Source organism: Caloenas nicobarica, chromosome 1 (genome assembly GCF_036013445.1).
Source record: "Caloenas nicobarica isolate bCalNic1 chromosome 1, bCalNic1.hap1, whole genome shotgun sequence".
Taxonomy (NCBI): domain Eukaryota; kingdom Metazoa; phylum Chordata; class Aves; order Columbiformes; family Columbidae; genus Caloenas; species Caloenas nicobarica.
Genome location: NC_088245.1, coordinates 63,263,186 through 63,287,028, shown reverse-complemented (window position 1 = coordinate 63,287,028; position 23,843 = coordinate 63,263,186). Strand labels below are relative to the sequence as shown.

The window sequence follows — 23,843 nt, the reverse complement described above, 5'->3', positions numbered from 1 at the left end:
CCTGAGCAAAGTTGGCAAGTGGAATTAATTATGAATTTAAACACCTAATGATCACTAAAAATCTACTGTGCTTTCTGTACAGTGTCCACCTTCTTCAATATAAAAATTCCTGCTAGGCGGATTAATTTTCAAGATAAAGAGGAGAAAAAAACAAGGACACTTGACTCTGTCTTATGTTCAGTGCAGTAATCTTTTGTTCCTACTTTATTTCTGGGGCTTCTGGATGGTACTGCTGAATACCTTGTCATCTTCGTACTCAAAACCAGTTTGATTTGATGTGGTAGCGAGGATGCCTTTAGGTGACCCAAAAGAGGTTTACGGAGTGGGAAGTAACATGCGTGGAAACTTTGCCTTTTCTTGCCTCTCCTGCGCTGAAAAGCTATAGAAATAGGTACAAATGGCTAAAAGTTACAAAAGGCTGTATGGAGTAACTATTTAATAATTTCAAATGGAGGCATCTATTCAGAATTGGATCAAAAGTTGAAGAGGAATTCAGTGATTTTTATATGGAGACATTAGGGAGAAAAAAATGTCTTGAGAAACAGTGAGCTTGCTTATAGTTCAGGGCAATTATCTTTTATATCTTCAAAAACTGAAGCATAGAAAATAGAAAAATGAGCAGAAGATATAAAAAAATGAAGTACAGAAGCAGAAAAAGATGCAGAAAGAAGCTGGCAGGCAGGTGTATAAGAGTTACGTAAGGAAGGAAAATCAAGTAACCTTGGAGTCAATGATAACTCCTTGGATCTCTGCCCACGGCAGAAAACCAGAGGTTTGCAAAAATGAAATAGTGGTGGAATTGTAAAAATGCGCTAAAGAGTACTTGTGACAGTGGTGTGAGCTGTTGCTAAGAGTGCAGGTCTTTGGATAGCAGATACCTGTAAAATGGCTGAAGATGGAAATCATTTGAATGTCATGAGGCTTGAAGGCCCATTGACATTTGTAGAGATGCACTATTTTGAACTGTTTTACCAATGTGCTTAAAAGATTAATTGAATTCTGCTCTTTTTCTGTCACTTAGGCTTTTGGCGATGAGCTGATCCCTTCCAGTATGCCACTGAAGAAAGCAACAGTGTTCCTCAACCCAGCAGCTTGCAAAGGGTAAAATTCCCCCTTCCCTACATTCATATGTGAGGCACTCTTTCGGTATTTTTGCTCTGACATCCACTATAAAAACCAGCCAGATTTTTGAGCTCATTTTTGCCTCCCTCTGATGCCAAGCTGGTGCTATGTAGCTATGCCAAATTTTATTTCACCAAATATTGGGCTGAGAAATAGAACTAGATGCTTGAGTTGAAAGAATTATTTCTGAACGTGTATATTTTAAACTTTTGTTTTATCTTGTGTTTCGGCCTTTGTCATCCCTTTGTATGTGGAATTCCTTCCAAACTTTTGTATGTGATGCATTTCCGCCCTCAAAAACTATAGAAATAAGAGATGACCTTGATTGCTTCAAGACTTGAAGTTAGGCAGCAGTGATTGTGCTTCTGTAGGAACCTGCCCTTGAAAGGGATGTGCCCACGAACTGAGAGGCTAAATATGGGCTCAGAGCAAGACTCCTGGAAGAGGTCGGCTGCTATTTTTGCATGTTCATTAGCAGAAAACCAGTAATCTTGGACATGATGTGTGTCTGTTTCTGCTGATCAGCTAAGCTTCATATCAGTTGCACCTTGGGGAGGGGCAGAGAGTTGTTAGTAACAATATGAAAGGAATAATATATGCGACATGGAAGTGCTTGGACTTAGGTGCTTTTGTTCAAAACACCCATGACTGGAAAATGCAGTGTTAATAAATGAAGTCTCTGACTTCTAGTTTCATGTTTCTACTTGTTGTAAGCAATTTTTAGTTAATGGCGTAATTATTTCATTATGCAGTTACAGGCAGAAAATGCATCAGTCCTATAACAAAAGAAGGTCAGCTAAAATATTTCTTCTAAACTTACTTAATAATATATAACAGTAAATATTTTTGTAATGTGTCTGGAAACGTAAACAGACCTTCTTTGTGGTCTTAATACCTGGTGCTCTTTAAATCATTAATTTTCAAATAAATTTTTTTCTGGAGATTTTTGTTTGTTCGTTGCATTTTGTTATTATTTTGGAGAAAGCTAGATAACCTCTTCTGCATTTATTAGAACTGCAACAAACAACTGACATCTGAGATATGAGTCTAGAAATGTAATAAATTTGAACCAAATGAAATCTCATCTTTCCTGACTGGCAGGTTGAGTGACTGATTTTGTAGATTATATGCTCATTTTTAAGTAGACTTCTTCTCGTTATTCATTTGTTTCTTTCCTTTTAAATTATTTTAGCCACCAGACTAATGAAATGGTTTTTACTTTGTTCTTTCTAGTAAAGCCAGGAATCTTTTTGAAAAGAATGCTGCTCCAATTTTGCATTTATCTGGCTTGGATGTAACTATTGTTAAGGTAAGAACTGATAGGTTCTGCTAATATAGATATATTGTCTGCTCTGCTTTCTCCTCTTGAAAAATTGAAATTAAATTCTGGATGCATTTGAAATTCTCAGTTGTCCTGTGCACATCTCTTGGGAAGAAATAAATACTGAGATATTAAGCTAGTACTTAATCTTCTTTTTAATTCACAATTAATTTACAAACTATGTAGTGAGTTTTTAATTTTCAGCTAAAGCAGTACATGTGTTTGTCTGTGTCTAAATCAGCCCTTGTATAATTCATGTTTGAGAGAAAATTCTCTAAATATTTGAGTGCTGCCTAGTAGTGCGTGCCCATTGCTGTTGAAATTGTCAATTCTGCCTGAACTTGCAGAATTCAGAAGGGATGAACTTTGATGTGCAGTGGAACTGTTCAGATTAATTAAAAATAACCTTTTATTTTTACACTGAAAATATCTCAGTGTATCCTCAAATAACATTCCCATCATGAAAGCAGAACACTGTCTTCTAAGTGGTGTGAATTAACAGAGAGGTTTTCTTTGGAAAGAGAAGAACAAGTAAACATGAAGGGATTCTGATTTTTTTGCAGGCTTTTGAGATTGTGATATGTGGATTGTTTAATAGTCACTGTGTCCTAGCAGTGAAGTACTCTGACATGTATCTTTCTGTCTTGGAATCTTTTTCACAAGGTTTAGTGTTAAAATGTTTATTTTTATGAATGCTTTTTTCCTGATCATTGAAAATATATAGTCTCAGCCTAAGAAAAAAAAATATTTTACAATACTTAGAACTGACAATTCGTAGCTTCAGACCGGGAAAGTTAAGAAAAAAAGGCTGGGCCAGTAACTGCGGCTGAGATGTTCTTGTAGAATCACAGAATAGTCTGGGTTGGAAGGGACCTTCAAAGGTCATCTAGTCCAACCCCCTGCCATGAGCAGGGACATCTTCAGCTAGATCAGGTTGCTCAGAGCCCCGTCCAGCCCGGCCTTGAATGTCTCCAGGGATGGGGCATCGACCACCTCTCTGGGCAACCTGGGCCAGTGTTTCACCACCCTCAGTGTAAAAATTTTCTACCTCATGTCTAGCCTGAATCTCCTCTCTTTTAGTTTAAAACCATTACCCCTTGTCCTATCACAATAGGCTCTGCTAAAAAAGTCTATCCCTTGTCTTGTAAAAGGTATTAATTTTTCAGAAAACAGTGTTGCTTCTTTAGAAAGTTAGTGTACTCTTTACTGCTAAACCTGTTGTCAGCAGCTTGCTCTCGGGCAGTAGCCTTTTATGTACCTGATTTTGTGTTTCAGAAGACGCACTTGAGCACTTTGTCTGCTAAAGATGTTGGGACTTTTTCTGCAAGTGCATGGTTTGCTTGTGGTTTTATTCCAGTGTAAAACTACCTGGAAATATGTTTATTGCTACAATACTCTAGATCTACTAAATAAGATTTACTCCGAGATTTGATTTAGCTTTTTTGTGTGTTTGCACATACTGTATTTGGCAGCAGACGTGTTTTATAAGTTGAAGAAATTTCAGTGAACGTAAGTAATATACAGCACTGTGTGCCTATATGAGAATAACTGTTTAGCAAATGGACAGATGATTCTTTTTTTTTTTTTCTATAGAAGAGAAATCCTAGAAATAGTCACTCGTGTTCTCATGTTTGGTTTTCTGTTTCTTCAGACTGATTATGAAGGACAAGCAAAAAAGCTGCTGGAGTTGATGGAAAACACAGATCTGATCATTATTGCAGGAGGAGATGGCACAGTACAAGAGGTACTGCAGGAGCTCTGTCCTGGTTTGTTGAGAATCATAGTCATGCTGAGAGTGAGAAGATTGAGTCTGTGTAATGTAGCATCATCATAACAACTATTAGCTAGACATTTGTCCATTTTAGTATCTGTGTTTTCAGTCAATGTTTAATCTTCTGGGGACAAGAAAACTCAAGCTAGTTGTTTTTAGTCTAAAAATGATGATGAAAGTGGGGGCAGAAAGAGTGGATGACATAAGTAGCTTCCAGAATTTTATTCTAGAATGAGAAAAATCATTCGGGGAGACATGATTCTAACTTTTTCTTTCTGTGTAATATAGCTGTAATGGTTTCATTTTCAAAGTTCTTTCCTATCTGTACTCCCCAAGAGGAATTCATGTTTTGCTAAGTGGGAATCGAATAATTTAAAAATTATGTGGGAGTGATAACAAAGCATGGTCTGTATTTAATAAATGCCTGTTGTCAAGATGATTAATGACAGGAGCAAACTACCAGCAGAACTGGGGGATACTCTATTTTTCAAGGAAGGCTGTATTTTATTAAGGCATTTCCCAGAATGCTAACTACTGGCTTCATAAGGCAATGACTAAATGAAATGCAATGACCTTAAGAGAAAGTAGTCAGAATCATCTTTTCTCCTGGCCTTACATTTGATTATTTTTAATTGCACACTGACCAGCACCATTTTTGCATTATGCAAAGCATAATGTTAAAACATTTACACTGGCATTGGTTGTGGCGCCACTATGTGCGCTCCTAACCTTGCTATTTCCGTCATGTTTGCACACTGAACATGCCTCCTTTCCCATGTAAATGACCGCAGCACCTTCCATAAGAGTGGCTGCTCCGTAAATCTTTTCCAAGGAGTAAATGTGGGTATCAATTTTGTAGCTTTCTACTGTAACTAAAAACCAAAGTTCTCAGAGCTGAGCATTTCCCCTGTTTTTCAGGTCATAACTGGACTTCTCCGCAGAGCAGATGAGGTGAGGAAGTGTCATTTTTAAAATGTTGTTTATTTCTTAGAGGAAATGTCTTGTGCATCCTCTGTGATCCCTTGGCCCCAGCTGTCTTCTGCAGATACGTTGCTTACTAATCTGGAGCCAGCTTGCTGCGTAAAAAGTCCTTCACGCTGGTGTCCTGCAATTCTACCCGTTGTTCTTTGGCCCCTTTCTCAGAGAGTGCGATGGCTCCCGCGCCACAGCTTTGGGAAGTTTCCAGCATCAGAACAGGGACTGTGGAGAAGCCAAATGCAAAACTTTCAAAGACCCGTGGACCAGCTGTGTGTGCTGCTTTGTTTGGCAGAAGCATTGGGCGAAAGTACATGTTTTTCTTGTATTTGTACAGGCTTGAAACTGAATTCAGCTATGGCCATGCTCCTATTGCTTTATGACTGCTTTGCAGTCTTTTCGAGCGGTGAATATCTACGTATGCAGATGGCTGCAGAGAGCAAGTTTTAACCTCTCAAGGTGGATCGCTCCAAGTGGAAATGAGAGAGATTTTTCTTTTTGAAAAGGGAGGACAGTGTTATTGAAGAAAGGAGGGAATCATTGTTCCCAAAACATTCTGGCAGGAGCTGGCAAAAACTCAATTAAATGATCCAGACAAGATTATGATGATATCCTTGGCAGCTAGAATTGTATCTGTTTAGGTGGTTGCTTTGTCTGAATGTGACAAGAGAAACTCTGCAACCAATTAGTATTTTTAAAGTGGCACTGGCTGTATAAATTCTGAGACATCGGGTTTTTAAATTTAATATTAGTATATTAATATATTAATCAGTTGGCCCCTGAGACCTCTATAATGTAAAGATACTAGAAGAAAAATTTTAGAGGCTTTACTGCCTAGTTTTTCTTCTCTATTTTTTGATTTATTATCTTAACGTAGCTTAGGTTGATTTGCAGTAGCGTAGAAAATTCTGCATTTGATACTATTTTGGATGGAATACTGCATTGTAGTATTGCCACTGTGTCACTATATGTCTTTGGCCAGGGGATTCTTCTTGTCCTTCATATAACTCTGTCCTAGGAGTAGAGATCTGCAGTTCAGCCCCCTCAGTCTGTGCTCTGCTTCTGTTTTTACTGGAGTATGTCACACCACTGTTGCCTGAATAAGACGAGCCCGTGCAAGGTATTCCAGAAAGGCTGTTCCTGGCAGCCAGGGGAGCAGGGCACGAGCTGCAAACAGCCTGTCATCTGCATGCTGTAAAACAATCTTGAAGAAAAGGGGAGAAGGGTGTTTGAGATGTGTTAAGACTTGCAGGTGACACAGAGACAGCGAGGGAGAGCGAGCGGGCATGAAGTGAGAGGGGTATTACTTGGTGCGGATTTGCAGTGTCACGGTGCTGCTGGCAGCAGTGCCCAGGAGGGAGATGCTACATTGTGATATACAGTCATTTACATTGATTTGCTGACACACATCAAGAAGCACAGCTTATTATGAGGCGCAGTGTAATAACTTGCTCCTTCAGCAAGCCCTTTTGCTGAACTGTGGTACAGAAAAATAACATGGTCAGTGACTTCCAAAAATTGGACTTTCTGCTGCTTCATGATTTGGATGCTAGAGGAATCAATTAATTTCCTTTCCTTAACTGAGAAAATCTCTTTGCCATGCAAGGTTACTCTGTCAGAGGGGGATTTCTGCAATGGTAAATGAGATTCAGAGCCTGTGATGCCACTGTCAGTATTGAGAAAGATGGCAGATCGCTGACAAAATCCCTGCATTAGTTAGGACGTGGCTGCCAACTTACATGTAACAACACTCTTAATGATTACAGAGAGCTCCTTTGTACCCAGTTGGCAGTGGTGGGTTCACAGATTCGGATGCCATGTTCTGAGTCATTATGTATTACTGCCTCATTTAAGGAAGAGCCTGGCTGCTCAGTGCCAAAGGGGTGATATCAGGCACAGCTGTGATCTCCACGCAGGAAGCTTTGTTCAGCGGATGCAAATGTTAATTTACTCTCCTCATGTGTCCAGGCTGCCTTCAGTAAGATTCCTATAGGATTCATACCTCTTGGAAAGACCTGCACTCTGAGCCACACGCTCTACCCTGAGAGCACGAACCAAGTCCAGTAAGTATTATATGTTTCTGAAATGAGGCTTTTTTTTGGTTTCTTTTTAAGGAGCAGTGCTTCTCAGTAGCTTGATACTTTTCTTTTTCCTCTGTGTTATACAGAATTTGGCAGTCTCTGGGCAGAGCTTAATGATTCTCTGGACTTGCCTGAGTTAATGACTCCCAAAACCAGACTAAAAATTAAAAGAAGGAAATGCATGTATTATTAGAACATGAAATAATTTGCTGTGGCTAATTGTGATGGTGTGATGTTCAGAGTTTTAAAAAAATGGGGTAGAAGGATCAAGCCTCTTAGGAATAGTCAAAAAGGATATGACAAGTATATACCAAGGATATGACAAACAGAAGTCTTCTTTCCGTCCTTTCTCCAGTTTAAGAATTCTAGCAACTAGTCCACATATAACCTGGTTAGCACCTGCAAAGTAAAACATACAAGAATATCTTTATGGGAAAGGTTGGATCCCATTATTGACTTTTCCAGGGTTTCTTGCTCATTCCTGTGATGGGACTGATGCTGGCAACTCTCCAACTACCTGGATCTTATCTGTCAGCATCCTGGATATGATCCAGTCTGCATTTCAGTTTGTTGTGAGGTTGTTTTGTCCACCTCAAAAGTAAAAAGTAACCTTTCTTTTCCCCACACTTCATATCTTTTACATTTTTCCCTTCCTCTCCTCCTATGCTGATGAAGATATTTCTCCTTGCTCCTGAAATCTGTTCACTCTGATTCTCCCAGTAATTCATTAATATTCTTCTTTGTGGAACCCTTGCTGGTATCCATCATACATAAAAACCACGAGCCAACTGGCATAAAATGCTTCATTAAAACTACCAGAGTGCTTTGAGCTCAGCAAGATGGACAAGGCTGTAATCAGCAGCTAAGATTAAAATAATAATGTATGTTTGGGTTCTAAAGAAGCTGTTCGAAATGAATGATCTTCTTGTCCCAAGGTAATGAACTGTGCAGATGAGACTGCAGCATATTGGTGAAGTTGAAAGGAATTTGGTCCATAGACTGGTTAACAACCCACACCAGTAACAGAACCTGACTTCAGAAGTGCAGAAGTGATATTTTTAAAAGAAATATTTGGGCTTTGGTTCCTTCAGCACTGTCTCGCCTTTGGACTGTAGGAACTGTAGAGGTCTTACACAAAGATAAGAGTTAGGAGAAAAGAAGGGCTGAGGGAAGAACAGTTTCCTTCTTTGTCTCAGTGATATAACCCTGATGAAGCCGAAGGCAATTTCTCCTGCTGACTCACGTGACTATTGGATTGGATTTGAAAACTACATTTGGTATTGTGGTTGTTTTTTGGTTGGTTGGTTTTTCTTTCCTTTTGTCCAGCTGAGACACTGGAAATGTGCACAATGTCAAATTTAGATTTTACCCAACTTTGAAAACAAGAATGGGATTTAAATGAAATATATGCCTCAAGGTCTGAACATAGACTTCTTTATGAACTCAAACACTTTGGTTACAAAATCTTTAGTGCCATGCTTTATAACTCAAAATGAGAAAGTGCCTTAGCTACTGTTCATGACTTAACGGAGACCAAAACCACATGAGCACTGCTGGTAGGTGGATTTATGTTCATTAAAAACTTCAGAACAAGTTAACATATTAAGGCATTTCAGTCCCAGATGTAGGAATTGAGACCAGTCTCCTGACCATCCCCTTCTCTCCCAGGTTGTTCTACTTGCCACCAATAAAATAAAACCATGATTTGGGTCCTTAGCGTGTTAAGTAACCGAAACAGCAAGTAACAGAGTTGGCATGTGATCTGCCAGGTTAGCTGAAGAAGGAGAAATCTCTGAAAAGCTTAGGCTGAGAACTGCCTCTTGCTTTTCAGGTCTTTTGCTGTTTGTTAGGACTCGGCCTTTATCATGTATTGCAGCCACCTGGTTTGCTTTCTGGTTTCACAGATATGCAGCACTTTGCCAGAGTTCTTTCCCTGGGGTTGTTGCATTTGCTGCAAAAAAACCTGCACCTGGACTTGTGGGGTTTGCTGAAAAATGTGTCATTTTCAAGTTTACTTTTTTCTTTCCTTATTTTCCTTTGCTTCTTACCTATTTCTTTTGCAGACATATTACTAACGCTACGTTGGCCATTTTGAAGGGAGAGACAGTTCCACTTGATGTCTTGCAGATCAAGGTAAAAACATCTGCTTATCTGGTACCAAACATTCCTAAAACTTTCCTATTCACATGTTGTTCTGTTTACATGGACTGCTTTTCCTCTGTGTAATGCTGTCATGAGTTTTGGTTTATGATATCAGCAGTTCTGGTGGCACCTATTTCTCCACTGTATGCTATGACATCATATAGTCTAAACTGGAGAAAACACTAGAGTGCCTGAACATCTTTTTTGAGGCTCAGAGAGTATCGATGAATACAAAACTTACTAACACCGGTATTGCTGTGGAAATGGTGAGAGATAACAATAGCTGTCTGATCTGATTTAATGCATTCATATGTACTGTGGAGTTAATAGCTTTCTTTTACAAACTGAAAAATGTGAAATGGGAAAACCTTTCACTATGCCCCCTATGACTTTTGAATATTATTTTTTCAGTTATGTTGCAGAATGGACATTTCTGCAATGAGAACTTAGTGTCACTGTGCTGAACTCCTTGCTTTTGGCTGACAAAATCCACAAAATGAGATGGCTGTTACTGCATGTGCAGTCAAAGTCAATCAATCTCTTCAAAACCTCACCTCTTATATTCCTCTCTGGGAGCAGATGGAATGCATAACACTTAAATTCTGCTTAGCTTTATTGCTGTTAGCTACTCATCATGCCTCTTCCGTGAAATTTCACTTTTGGGATTAATCACAAATCAGGGTTTTTTTTAGAAAAATATCAGAAATGATATTTTTCTAGCTGCAGAAAACAAAGTTGGAAACAAGATAAGAGAAAGCAATTTCACAATGTTTATTTTTCTGTACAGGGAGAGAAGGAACAGCCTGTGTTTGCAGTGACTGGTTTGAGATGGGGATCTTACAGAGATGCAGGAGTTAAAGTTAGCAAGTAAGAAAATACTTTTTTTTTTTTTTAAACTGTACCTTTTTTAGCATCTGTTGTCTAAAAAGACATACCCCTATCTTGTAAAGAAGTCTTTTTTGAGTGTAGGCATTTGACAGGCACAGGGACCCACTCTTGTTGGTCTTGCACTACACACACATGAGTGTAAGAAGTTTCAGCATTTTTGTCATTTGAAATAAACAGTTATTTGGTGCTGAACTTTTCTTTTAAGTATTTACTTTCTGTTTGCCTTGTGGTGCCCACTTCTGGAACTTCATTCAGATTGTATCAGTGGGAAAGCTCTCCCTTGAGTAGAGTCTAAGTAAAGTAATTGGCCATTGTTTTTCATCAGTTGCCAATGAAAAGATGCACGGAGACTCTGTAAACCAATTCCAACAAGGGACATCAGATGCAGTAGAAATGCCCTTCAGTTCCTGCCAGAAATGGCATGGACCATGCTGTCTGACTGTTCTCTGAATGCTAAGCTAATAAGTGTTGGGCTTTCTCCAAATGGACGTTTAATATGCCGCTGTCTGTGTATCAAATGACTTGCATTATCTGGTGAAGGAACAGCAGGGCCAAAGCAGTTCACTTCTCAAACTGTTATGGAGGAATTGTGGCATATGCCTCTGCTGCACAGCTGTAAGGAAATACCATGTGTTTTGTGAATAAGCTGTCTTTGTCAGAAAGCAAGAGGTAGCAGACCTTTGCAGTCTGTCTGGCAAATATTTGAGTAGGTTTGAGAGGTGACGTGGGGTGGGGGAGATGAGTAAATGGTCAGGGTGTTTGTCCCTGGGAAGCAAGGGACATGCTTAGTGTCTTGTGTAGGCGCTGCCTTGGCAATGCCGCAGGGTCTGTTCCGAACTGCAGCCCCAAGGTGAAGGAATTGCACTTCTCTTCCCTCTGTGCTCTTACTGGGCTTCCTGCCCGTACCCTGATTTTCGCCTTGTGTCAGCCTTCACATCTCTTCCTGCAGCAGTTCCCTTTCATAAGCGTCTTTTGGACTCAGTGCTGGAGACGTGATAGCACCTTTTGTACGTGGGGCAGCCTGAGCATCTTCAAACCTCGTTCTCTTCCATGAATGTTTTTGAATCCACAGAAAACGTGCCCAGCTTGGAAAGCACTTCAGCGACGAACGAGTGGGTGCTCAGAGTGTGCCTGGGACAAGAACTATGTGTGCTTATGCTGTTTTTATACTTTTCAACTTCATGCACTTTTGGTCCCTGTGAGAGATGGGTTATTGGGCTAAACAAACATTTGGTTTATTCCAGTACAACTGATCCTATACTGAAAAGAAGACACCTACTACAAACGGAGTTGAGCAACAGGCCACAGTTCCAGAAATTTGCCTGACTGTTCCTCTGCTAAGCACTGTGCTGATGGAGACATGGTGCTGGTTTATGTTTTTGAGGTTTCGTTATTTTACAGACAATTTCATGGCTTGATGGGAGTGGTGTGACAGTTGCACATCTTAGTAGTTAATGATATAGTTAGATCTGCAGTGCTCTTGAGCTGATGGTATTTAATGTGCTTTGTTGACCTTCTTTGGTGGAAGACAGTGATCAAAATGTGTGCAAAGCCTGCCTAAATATAGTCATATCTTTAGATTCTGTACAATGCTGCATGGCTGGCAGGATTTTTGTTTTGTAAAATATTGATTTTGATCTCAGAATCATTTGGGGCAAATGAATGTTTGCTGGCTCTGTTCTTTTTTTACTGAAGCTGTTGATATTGTTTGTTTCCTCTGAACGCTTGCTTTATTGCATATTGCAGGGATGCATCCCACCAACTGTTAGACCACAGACCTTTATATCTTTCCCAGTTGTGTCACATAACTAGGTAAAATCCTGCTGCTGAGATGTCACACTGCCTGTAGTGAAGATTGTATACTGTGTTTTGGTGATCTGTAACTCAGGAAAGAGATGTCACTGCTAAGCTGCTGGTGATATGTAGGAACTATCTTATAGTATCACAAAGCTAAAGATTATCAGGGAGCACTTATTTCAGTGGCAAACAAGTCTGTGCGCTCTGACTTCATGCAAGATTTCTCCCTCTCCCAGTATTGATGACTGGATATCTTAGGAGTTCTGTCTGTGTTCTTTTTTTTTCAGGTACTGGTACCTTGGGCCTCTGAAAACCAAAGCAGCTCACTTTTTCAGTACGTTGAAGGTAAAGAGTAATTGCGAGGAAAATGTTTTTGTAGTTGGGAAATGAAAAGGCTGACTGCTTTGTATAGTTTATCCGCAAGTTTCTGTGAAGGGTTGTAGTAACAATATAAAATGGGAGTGAAACGCGACTTGTTAAAAACCTACCAATGGATAGACTTAACTTCTGAAGAGATTAAGGCAGGGAAGGATACTGAAAAAATTTCGTTACTGAGGATCTGTTGCTGCAAGATCACCAGGGGGAGCCAGTAACCACCTTTGAAACTGGAGAGCCCTAGTGGTGCCTGAGATAACCATTAAAGTGCTCTGTCACCATTTCTCAGCAGTCTTTCTTATGGTAACATTTCATTCTGATTTATTCATCTGGCAGAAGTATCTATAATGAGGCTGCTCATGCACGTTGATAATCAAGCTTCTGTGTGTAGTAAAATGAACATGAAGATTAATAGCTTATATCTCACCTTAAACTTCTCTGTTGCTTAAACTTGACCCTGGAAAGATTAAAATTTGACCTGCACAAAATGTGAAGCATTTTCATTCACATGCTTTTCCTGCTCTCTGAACATATAAAGAGCCTCATGAAAGGCTGTGGAAATACCCAGGAGCTAGTACGGTAGATCAGATTGTGCAGTCCAGCCATTCTGCCTGTGATAGTGCCCATGCTTCCTTTATAGGAAGATCCTGTAAAGGGGAGTTAAATTGTAATGTGTCCATGAAAGATTCCTGACCCAACCCCCCCACCCTGCCCCGCAAAGTATCCCCAGGAAATTTGAGATGATGATGCTGTGTGATGGCATTTTAGGTAGAAACCTATTCTTCACTTCTCTCCAGCCCCTTTCTCACTTTTGTTGAGTCCTTAGCCTCAGTTAGTGACAGTGATCATGGATTTCACTGGTAAGCTATTCATTGTCCATGAAACAGATCTGTTTGACCTGCTGAAGGTTAAAGAGAAGTACCCACTTTTTCTGCTATTAAGATAGAAAAGTTTCTACCTGAGCTCCCCTAGTTGTGGTATTCACTGCTTTATGTGCCTCTTATGTTATCATATTGTTAATTTCTATAAGAAACAGCTCGAGCCTGTTGAGCTTAATCTCTTCCCAGCTTGTCTTTGCTACTCTGCACTTCATCTTTTCTGGTTTTGCTGTAGCTGGCTTTTGAAATGGGATGACCTGTAGCTGCAAACAGTGTAAGGGGAAAGAGCTCATCTCTGATACTGGATTTTAGTAGGGGCATTGTTATGAGTGTTATAATCTCTTCTAAAATATACAGGCTCAAATTATCACAGCATTGCTGCTTTTCCGTTAAGTCATTAATACTTATTGTTTGTGTATTGCCCTACTGATACAACCTGTGTTTGTCCTGTTTATTATGCAAGTATGATAGCAGAGTCTTTGCTCTCAGAGGTGTGAGGTAAATAAGCTTAACAACCTCTGCTATATGATTCAAAACTACTTCTAAAGTGTTGTGCGTAGAAAAATAATTGTGGGCTCTTGGCTGGGTTTTTTTAGTATATACGTTTAAAAACCAGTCTTATTATTCCCTCCATAAGTCCTGGTTTGAGATTTTTGAAATTACTTTTAAAGCAAAATGAGAGGAAATAAACTTTTGTCAACATCTGGAAGTATTTCAGGAGCTAAGGTTCTTCTGTAGCCCATCAGTTTCTGGCACTGGAATATCAAATATCACCCAGAATGATGTGTTACCTCTTTCTTTTTTTTTTTTTTTTTCCCCCTCACCCCCTTAGATGCTTTATAAAGCTCACCTGATTTGCCTTAGGACCTGTTGTGTTGCTGTCTATAAGCACCTGACTATATGGTCAGATCTTGATTGTTGGAGACAGAAGACCTGCCAGGTTTTGGTGCCCTTTGGGTGCACACAGCTCCGTAGTCTTTCCCTGTTTGCACTAGACTCTGCTGCGCATTTGCTCTTTGAGGTTGCCTTTGTGCAAATTGTGCCTTCAAACATAAATGTTGACCTTGCTGGTTTTGGTTGTTCTCTCCAGCCAAAAGTAGCTGTGTCACCCTGACACACATCAGCAGCAGAGAAAACATGCATTTGCCCTCTGCTTATAGAGGGGAAAATACCTCACTTCTGTGTGGGGAAGGAATACATGAGTAGACTTGGAAACTATGAGTTATCTTTTCCAAAGCTGGAAAAGTGTCATCTCACATATGTATCTGGAGGCTGGAGAGCAATAAGATGGGCTGAGGCAGTGGTGGGATCTGAGTAGCTCTGAAGGAATACTTGGGAACACAGAATAAACAGGCTAAAGGACTAAACAGAACAAACAGGTAGGTGCTCCACAAAAGGCCCTTTGTCTTCTGTCTTTCCATGTAAATCCAAGGAATGGCCTCAGAAACATCAAGCTGCTCTCATGTATCTGGGTCCAACTGAGAGACCTCCAGAAGAGCCAGAGGAGAAACCGTCCAGACCTCCTTTGTACAAGAGGCTTTACAGACGACTTTGGTTATACTGGTCACCTCCTCCAAAAGGTGAAGTGTGTGTGTTTTGGCATAAACTCACAGTCAGGCTTTACTCTTCTAATAGATTGGACTGGAGCGGGGGAGGTGTTTCTGCTTTTCTGGTCTCTCATTTTGTTGTCGTCGTTTATTATTATTATTATTATTATTATTATTATTATTATTATTGCTGTGACTTTGTCAAGATAGTTACAGTGATATCTGCCAGAAATGGAACAGAGAGTCCTGTCAGTGCTCGTAGTCTTGTAAATGAAAATGCATTTGTGAAGAACTTAAGGCATTCCCTGGGCTCACAGTCGCTTTCCTTTGCTATGGAAGCCTCCATAGGTGATTCTTTTCTCTTATGAGTGAGCTTCTTGAAATCTTCCTCCTGCAGAATGGCTTCTTAGTGAGCTGGTGGGAGAGGAGCAGCCCTTGTTTTTCAGAGTGGGGGGAGTTGCTGACACAGAGCAGCATATGTAACTTGAAATGGAACAATAAAACTTGAGCCATACAGAAGCCTTAAGTTTCTCCTAGTACATTGAATTTTTCTTCTGTACCATAAATTTTCTTCTGTGTGCTCTGTGAGCCTCTCTTGGCTTGGGTTGTCATCTAGGCAGTGCATGTGGCAGACTGCAGAAGGAAGAGGAGTGTGTATTTTGCACAGTCTGGTGTGGTGCAAAGTCCTTCTCTTTCCTTCTTGGATAGCAGAGGTGATTTAGACAGAAGCATGAAATAAGTGACCTGTGTATGAGAACTGAACCCTGGGGTTTCCTCCTATAGAAAACACATATTACCGCAGAATCCTGAACATTGGATTCCTGTTGCTTTGGTAGCAGCACTGGATGTGTTTAGAACGCTAAATGTTTCTGTAATATTATAATAGCCCAGGAGATCTGTTAATCCCTTGGCATAAGGATTCACAGGGCTGCCATGTAATGTGCTTGATAGTTTTCCATGCTACTGTGTGAATGCTGGTGGGTTTTTTTCTTTCCTTCAGTACTCCTAAGTCTCTTTTCCTTTTTTAAGCTTTTGACAGTTTAAAGAAACAAAGCTACTGGTCACAATGGGTCAGAGTCATTTTTGCAGCTGGAATTGATGTTTCATGCTTCATAGCAATGAAATGATGACCTGTGTAATTAAATTCCACTTAATGATCTCTTCTGGATTCACAGAAATCCCCCAGGAGGTAACCCTGGAGGACTGGGAAGAACTGGAACTCTCCACCATTGAGCTTTCCATCACAACTCGGAACAGGCAGCTTGATCTGACGGTAAGACCATAGCGTTAACTGGATTCCAGGTGCTGCCAGCCCACAGAGTTTTCCTTTCTTGCTAAACTCTCATTCTCGTGTCTGTATACATAAAACTTACTACTCCATGCAAGGAGGGGGCCCATGACTGAATCCAGGAATGGGCAAGTTTCAGAGCCAGTGTAAAAGCACTGGAGACCCCTGTAAAACTGGGATGTAGTGGGATCAGGAGGAATTTGTGTAGTGAGAAGGATTCACTAGCCAAACAGAAGCTTTAGGATTGCCAGGAGAAAACAAGGCATCCAAATGGGCACTCCTTTTCTTCCTGACCCATGCAAGAGTGATTCTGTTTTATCAACTGGTGGTGGAAGGAAGCTGAGCCTGAATGTCTGCCTGTAGCTGTGGCTTTTTCTCTCTCTTTTGACTTGCAGAGCAAAGAGTTGAAAAGAACAGGGACAAGAGAAAGGACATGGGCTACACTGAGTTAAAGGACAGGAAATGCAGGTGACTGTGGAGGAGTAGAACCAAGAGAGCAAGGGAACTGTTCCTGTCATAACCTTCTCAACATACTCGTGCTGTTCAGTCCCTGTTTTAAAACCTACTTTGGTTTATGTCTGTGCTTTAGTACAATTTTATTGCTGTGAAAATTATTTGGATAGATAGGTCAGTCTTTAATGTTACTGGAAAATGCTAACATAGTGATCCTGTCCTGGTGAGCTGCTCTTCACGTCTTTCTCATGGCTGCAGGAAACTACTGCCACTGCACCCAGATTAACAGGAGGTGCTGAGCTTACCACAAAGTGTTTCTTGCTCAGAATTCAGAGTCTTCAAGAACCTGAAAATTTGTGTTAATATTATTGACATGTTATCATTGTAGGATCAGACACACACCCCCCCGCTCCAAATCCAGTCTTAAAATTTCCTCCTGTTTTGTCTTTAGAATGTACCACATAAATTTTAGTTTCTTCTTCAGCGGTGGTTTATGACTTGGACCACCAGTGCCCTAGTAATGGTATGAGCTAGACAGAGACTGCCAGGGTATTTGGTTTTTTTAGTGGTTTCTAGATGACCCTTGAAGAGAACAGTTTTGGTCACTGAACTGGATTAGAGTCAGTGATGTAAAGTAAAACCAGACCTGCCAAGAGCTGAAAATCTCATTGCCACAGACTATCCCTTATGTCCTTTTTTTTTTTTTCCCCTGCTCCTTTATGCCTTCAAGATGCACTTTAATACTGGTATTGAAGAAAGAAATGATGTAGGGTTCTCATGTCTGGTGAACAGCCTAGAGAAATGGATGAGTTTATGTTGGGGTAGTTGTACTTCTCTGTTTCTAGAGCGGAAAGTACCTTTATCGCTCCTTTGTTTCTACAGATATGGACCCCTTATAACTGCTTTTAACTCCTGCTCTTGAAGCTATTGTCCCTGTAGCCATCAAAGCTGACCGACAGCTCTCTTGAATCGATACCAGAGCATATCTGCTGAGTATTGTCAGCCACTCCTGTCATTTCTGTCTCACCTCTGATTCATGTCTAGGCTGCCCTGTCGAAGAGAAGCTGATAAAGCTGTACAGGTGCAGCTCAGACAGTGCCAAGCCAACCTCTGCAGATACAGTTAACGACTAAAACAAGTTATACTAATAGATGCATTTATTTTTGCTTTTGTCAGTTTGATTGCATCTGGACTAGGACTTTTGCCAGGACAGAGATGTGAAAATAAATAAATAAAAAATGAACTGCATCTTAATCAAAGTTGTTTTCCCAGCAAGAGCTTTACTGTATATATGGTTTAAGGGCAGGCTGTAAATTAAAAAATAAGCTAAGTAAGGAGTTTAAAGGAATGATCTCAGGAACACTGTGAGTTCCAGTTTATATTGTTAAAAATTCTATTACTGTGGCGTTTGGTGGCCAAACGTTGCATCATTTTACTATTGTTTAAATTCATGCAAGAAATCTTTGTGAACCACAAGTAAACCCCAAGCGATTTGCTATCACTATCTTTACTAAGTGTGTGAAATGTAACAAGAAGCCAAATGTGTGAATGATTATTTCACTTCTTGTGGTATTTATTGTTGAATAGTCATCAATGAGAAGTTACTGTCTGTAATTTATAATTGGAATCTCAAATCAAGAGTGGAAGAAAGCATGAAATGCAGAAATACATCTTCTGCCTCCTTTTGTGGAACAAAGGACTGGGCATTTTGTGAACATATTGCAGTATCATGGGTGTGGCATTTTGAAATGTTAACTGCTTGATTTCTGAATCTTTTTTTTGCATAGCGCACTGAAGACTTCATGGATATTTGCGTTGAGGCAAATACTGTCAGCAAAGGGCAGTTCATAAACAGAGGGTGAGTATGGGGAGGCTGCAAAAACATGACGGAATTTCCGTGAGTCGGAACACTAATTCTGAGAAGCGTGCTGTGTTTTTTCTCTGATTTTGTGCTGCAAAATTCAGAAGCAGAGGACTGCAAAGGACACCAGTCAGTAATGATTTGTGGGGGCTACTGATTCTGTTCTTTAAAATTCTTACTAATTTTCTCTTTCTGGAAGCAAGGCAGAGCAGTCTACCTGGAGTTCTTCCTAGCTTCTGAGTTTGCTATACCTTTCATCTTTTTCCTCGTTGCTATTGATTGGTGCTGTTTAGATAATACTGTCAAAACTGATTTTTATAATCAGACATACAGACTTATACCCAGAATCTTTTAGCCTTAGCTGCTCAGCAGGTTGAGAAGCAGATCACAGAGCTGCTATATTTGTATTAGTGGTACCTGGAATTTTTGAACTCAGATTAGACAGACCTTGCTTGTGAGTGAAGGACTCCCTTGACTCAGTAACTCTTGAGAGAAATTAGGTCTGGGTTGGAAGAGCTTTTGGAAGATGTGATTTGAAACAGAGACTTTAAGCAAATGTATTGGTGCTGCTTGCTCGTGGAGTATGAAGGCTGTAGGTATGAAGAAGCAGCATGTAGAGGGAAAGTGAATGTGTTTTGCTTCCTTTGTGCTTGGAAGATCGTCTTGTAGTGTGCTTGTTCCCCCTGCTCTCACCAGATGCGAATCTGAGCTGCTCTTTCTAGCTCCTCCATACAGTCCCACATTGCATCTTCAGTACAGTTTCTGCCAGCAACAGATGTTCCTACTAAATCCAAGAATGCTCTTCTGCATGTTACCTTTTTATTCAGTAATACTGTTTTCTAGTCTTAGAGCTCCCTCTAGTGAAAGCAGCAAGAAGATTTCAACACATTTTTACCTGCTTGTCATCACCCTAAAAATTCCTGCGTGTATGTCTTGTTTATGAAACTAATCTCAGCAGCAGGCCCCTTATTAGAGCATCCCATGAGCCTCAGTGGGTATAGGATCTTCTGACCTATGCATATGCGGTAGGTCAGGTTACCACCTGGAAATGCTTTTAAATTGCATAAGCCATGTGAACCATAGGTTGCTTCGTACTGAAATCTTTGCTTCGAAGGCTACAGAAGGAAATGAGGAGGAGATTTTCCCATTAATAGCAAGAGGAATCTGGCCTCTTAAAGTGGGGAGACGAAGGCAATGCTGTGCTGGGTCCTTGGACGCTTCGCTAGGAGACAAAATGTGAATGAATTTGTGTGATTTAAGGGGGGCGTATTTGAGTGTACACCCACTGTAAAGAATGTCTCCCGTGTGGACTTGACATCCTTCACACAGTGGTATGTCGCATTTTCTGACTGCAATTACAGTGTCATGCAGAAAAAGCCTCTGATGAGAGAGAACATGCCCTGCTGGCTAGAGCTAATTAGAGGCAGTACCAAAAGCTTTGAGCTGCTGTTCAAGCAAAGTTCAAAGAAACAAGCTCTTCTGACTAAATAGTGCCCAAAAGTCTGTAGGTAACAAAGAAAGAGAGAGAGAGGTGTAAGGGGTGCAGAACAGTGGGAGAGACTGGTTAGTCCTGCAGAGAGGAGTCAGAACAGAAAAAATGTGCCCTGTGTTTTCAAGGCAAAATCAGGGTGTTCAGAGAAGCTCTTCACTGCACAATGCCCTATCGCAGCTGGGTTTAAATCAAACCCATTATTAGAGGCTCCCCATTGCCTAGCACCAACAGGGTTTGTCTTTGGAAATGTGTGATGAAGTTATTTTTCTTTTTTTTAATGCATAGTTTTAAACTCCACCAGAATTTGGGGAGGGGGATTGAAAAGATTTTTAGGGAAAATACTCTATCAGTGCAGATTTTTTTTTTTTTTTTTTTTTTAATTGAAGAAGGCACTGACAGGAGCTGATCAGAACTGACGGATCACATAGAGGAAACCACACATCCAGCAGGAAACTACCGTGCAGACTCTGGCAGTGGTGGAGGAGGCATCAGAGTGCTGGAGGGCAACTGCTGCTGGATTTCAAAGGAAGGAGTAGGTCATCCCAGGTGTATATAAAAGTGCCCTCTGGCTGTAGATCAGGTATGTGTGAACAAGAGTGTGCAGCAGGGGTAGAGCTGATGTTTAAGATGAGGTGAAGGAAGAACAGGTGGTTTACAGTGTGGTGCTTACTAAGAAGTGCAGGAGGGAAGGAGACCAGGGATGGAGAGTGTAGCACCAGTAATCGACATCCTGAAAGCCAGCTTAGATTCTGTGTGTGAAAGTGTGGAGAACTTTAGTTCCGGGGCATAAACACAGTTACCAGCAACAATGCAGGAGACTGGGTTTTCGTGTGGTTTTTTTTTGTTTGGTTGGTGTGTGTTTGTTTTGTGAGGTTTTGTTGTTGTTGTTAGAGTCGTACTCTGAATCATTTCACGTTGGCTGCTTCTGGGTTTAACTAGGTTAAAATTGTATGTTGTCTGCAATAGATGTTCTCGTTCTCCCTTTGCCTGTATTTTTGTAGTTCGGTGTATGGAGTGGGATAAAACAATCAATTGAAACTGTTGCTATTAGGCTTTGGTCTTGCTCCTGTTTCACTTTGCTGTCTTGAGTAAGTAGTACAATCAAATGGAAACAATTTCTGATCCTTTTATGCTGGGTCACTAGAGAGGCAATCACTGTAAGTGGAGTTGTGTCTATTTGCTTCCACCAGCATTCGCCTTTGATCTTTAGTTCCGGGTCTTGTCTCTTTTGAGTTTACCTTTACCCAATAATTGCCTCTATATAGAGCTTCACTTTGTGGACCAAAACAATCTGCTTGTTCACTAGAGTGCAACATCTAGGACTTTGTTAAACTTTGAGCAGGTTAAACTTTAAGCAGGGAATCTTGCTGCTTGTTTGTACAGCACTGTATAAACTGACAGTATTGCATGCCATCAATGATTTATAATTTATATTGCTGGGAGGATGTTTAATTCCCTCACATTCACTCATTAATTTTTTAGTATATACATATTTGATTAAACCCAAACTTTCCACAGTTAGTATTGCTTCTGTCCTTCCCTACCCTTTCCTTTGGTATCTTAGCTTACTTCCTTTGTCTTTGATTATCATCTCCTGTTTCAGTGCCCTGTTCTCATGTTCTTTGGGATTTTCTGTGATTTTAAGAAGCACTTGCATTCTTCAGGGCATAGAAGACTTGGTGTATAGGGAGTTTCTGACGTGGTTTTTTGACTTCTTTTCCGGGCAGTATTTAAACACTCTTCTTTCATATCAGTCTAGAGAAAAGACAGAGAAGTTGGTGACAGCTGGCATTGCCTGGTGGAGGAATATTTGTGATAATTCTGCCATGGCTGAGAGCTGAGAGATATTAACGCTGTAACTCTCTGCTGTCCCCTTGGCTTTTTGTGTGTTGCTGCCTGTCTGGAGAGGGGTCCAAACTTAGGGGTTACTGCCTGGGGTACGGCATACCCTTTGCCAAAGGTCAGCCAAAAGGTTGTGTGTGTTCTCAGCCAGGAGGCCAGAGGTAGGTCAGCATACCCAAGAGCTTGTGCTTACTCTGCAGCAGCACACCCTGGGGAAAGGAATCGCAACACACTGTTCTTTAACAGTTGATCTGGTGACAGGACAGCAACCGAAGTCTTGAAAAATACCAAATTGCACTTGCACCAGCAGCTTTCTAGGACAGGGAACTGCCTTCTATTTGCTCCCATTCAACATCAGCAGAAATAGGCAAGTAGCACTTCTCTGGCTACACTATGTAAATAAGAATCTCAGAGGCACCAGAAAAGAGAGAGTATCTGACAGAAATGGGTGTTTTATTTGGAAGGCATAAAATGATGTTCTGGGGTTTCTTCACAGGAATGATGTAAAAGTAACTAGTAAGAAACTTTGTGCTGACTGGTGTTGATGTGAAAGCTGGGGTTTTTTTGGTGGTTGTTTAGACAATGGTTTAGTGGTTCAGTATAACTAAAATTCTATCAGGTTTTTTGGCTTACTTTTAGGTTGCTGGTAAGTTACGTGGGTGCACGAGATATGAGGAGATGGTAGTCATCGACTGCAGGAATTGTACAGGTTTGCGTGAAAGTGAGGAGCACAAAACTGCTGTATGTTCAGATATACAAAGTTATTTTCAAATATATTCAGTGATCCTCAGAGCCAAAGCTGGTTGGAGGTTGTCAGTGCATACTGTCATGTGTATTGACTGCAGCTGAAGAGGAAATGTCTATTTTACTTTTTCACTGTTAAACCTACAAGTATTTGTATATACTCATAACATCTAAGTTTACCAAATGCATAGTGACTTACCAACCCACAATGACATGTCATCCCTGAAGATGGCTGTTTTCTAGAGAATCGTCTCCTTACCTGTCTTTTGGTTTGAACAGGAGTCAAAAGATGTGTGATCCACATACGTGCCCTGAAGGGAGTCAGTGCATCCAAGCCAGCAGATGCATCTTGCAACTTCCGGAGGTGAGAAGCTGAGGGAGCTGGAAAACTGTCATTTTATTGTCTCATGCCAGTTGATGCTGCACGTTAAGAAATGCCTACTCCAAGCCTGGGAGGCTGATTACCCTGCCAGACACTCAGTTTCTCAGTGTGGCAACTCAGTTCCCGACTAAGGAGACACGTACTGGAAGTTGCCTAAGTGGTCTGTAAACCAGAGAGGGAACTTCATTCTGCCAGTAAATAGTGACAGACCTTTTATGTAGACAGCAGCGGTGGCTGTAAATGGTCTCTTACTCAGGTGTATTGCATATACTCATCTTCTTCTTAGTATTGAAGACTGAATTCCTTGTCTACATTTTACAGTGGATGGGATTGTGCTGCAGAGAAGATAAACATTAGAAGCTTTATGGAGACCAAGGAGGGTGACACAAGGCAGCAAGGCTCAGATCACAGTGAAGTTTCTTGAAACTTTGAATAGATGAGGCTGAAAAATAAATCAAAACTGTGTCTGCCAGTATAGTTTAGATTAGTCTCTTGTTGCCTCTTGGAAAGAAGAGGCTGTCGTTGCAGCCTTGGGGAGGACTGTTTCTTGCTTTTGCAAGGACATGAAGTCAGTCTTCTAGATAATTTCTGTTTTCAAATGATTTATCATTCAGTAAAATGATTTCATATTAAGAGAGAACAGAACATACCAAAAAGTGAAAAAAATCTGTGGCTATGAAGTGAAAATCATGAATTATAATGTCATGATTAGCCAGCATCCTAATGCTTGCATTGAGCTCGTATCAGTAATTTTGTGGTTCTGAAAGAATACTGTGGAGTCCTGGGCTGAGGACAGCTGAGCCATAAGTAAGGTTGTGGCATAAAATGAACTCTGCATACTGCAGCTGCTGCAAAGACAGTACATGTGCATGGTGCAAAGCAGT

The 23,843-nt window shown here is 40.6% G+C and overlaps 1 protein-coding gene across 1 annotated transcript in view; it reads left to right on the top strand.

Annotated features, from left to right (window-relative positions):
* AGK (acylglycerol kinase) overlaps window positions 1-23,843 on the top strand; it is a 40,148-nt gene that overhangs the window by 13,740 nt on the left and 2,565 nt on the right. The window contains exons 3-14 of the mRNA XM_065634825.1: window positions 1,022-1,101; window positions 2,356-2,431; window positions 4,095-4,187; window positions 5,133-5,165; window positions 7,158-7,252; window positions 9,334-9,403; window positions 10,200-10,279; window positions 12,385-12,442; window positions 14,783-14,930; window positions 16,073-16,170; window positions 18,426-18,496; window positions 22,857-22,941. Coding sequence (XP_065490897.1) covers window positions 1,022-1,101; window positions 2,356-2,431; window positions 4,095-4,187; window positions 5,133-5,165; window positions 7,158-7,252; window positions 9,334-9,403; window positions 10,200-10,279; window positions 12,385-12,442; window positions 14,783-14,930; window positions 16,073-16,170; window positions 18,426-18,496; window positions 22,857-22,941 — 987 coding nt within the window. The remainder of the gene's footprint in view (window positions 1-1,021; window positions 1,102-2,355; window positions 2,432-4,094; window positions 4,188-5,132; window positions 5,166-7,157; window positions 7,253-9,333; window positions 9,404-10,199; window positions 10,280-12,384; window positions 12,443-14,782; window positions 14,931-16,072; window positions 16,171-18,425; window positions 18,497-22,856; window positions 22,942-23,843) is intronic.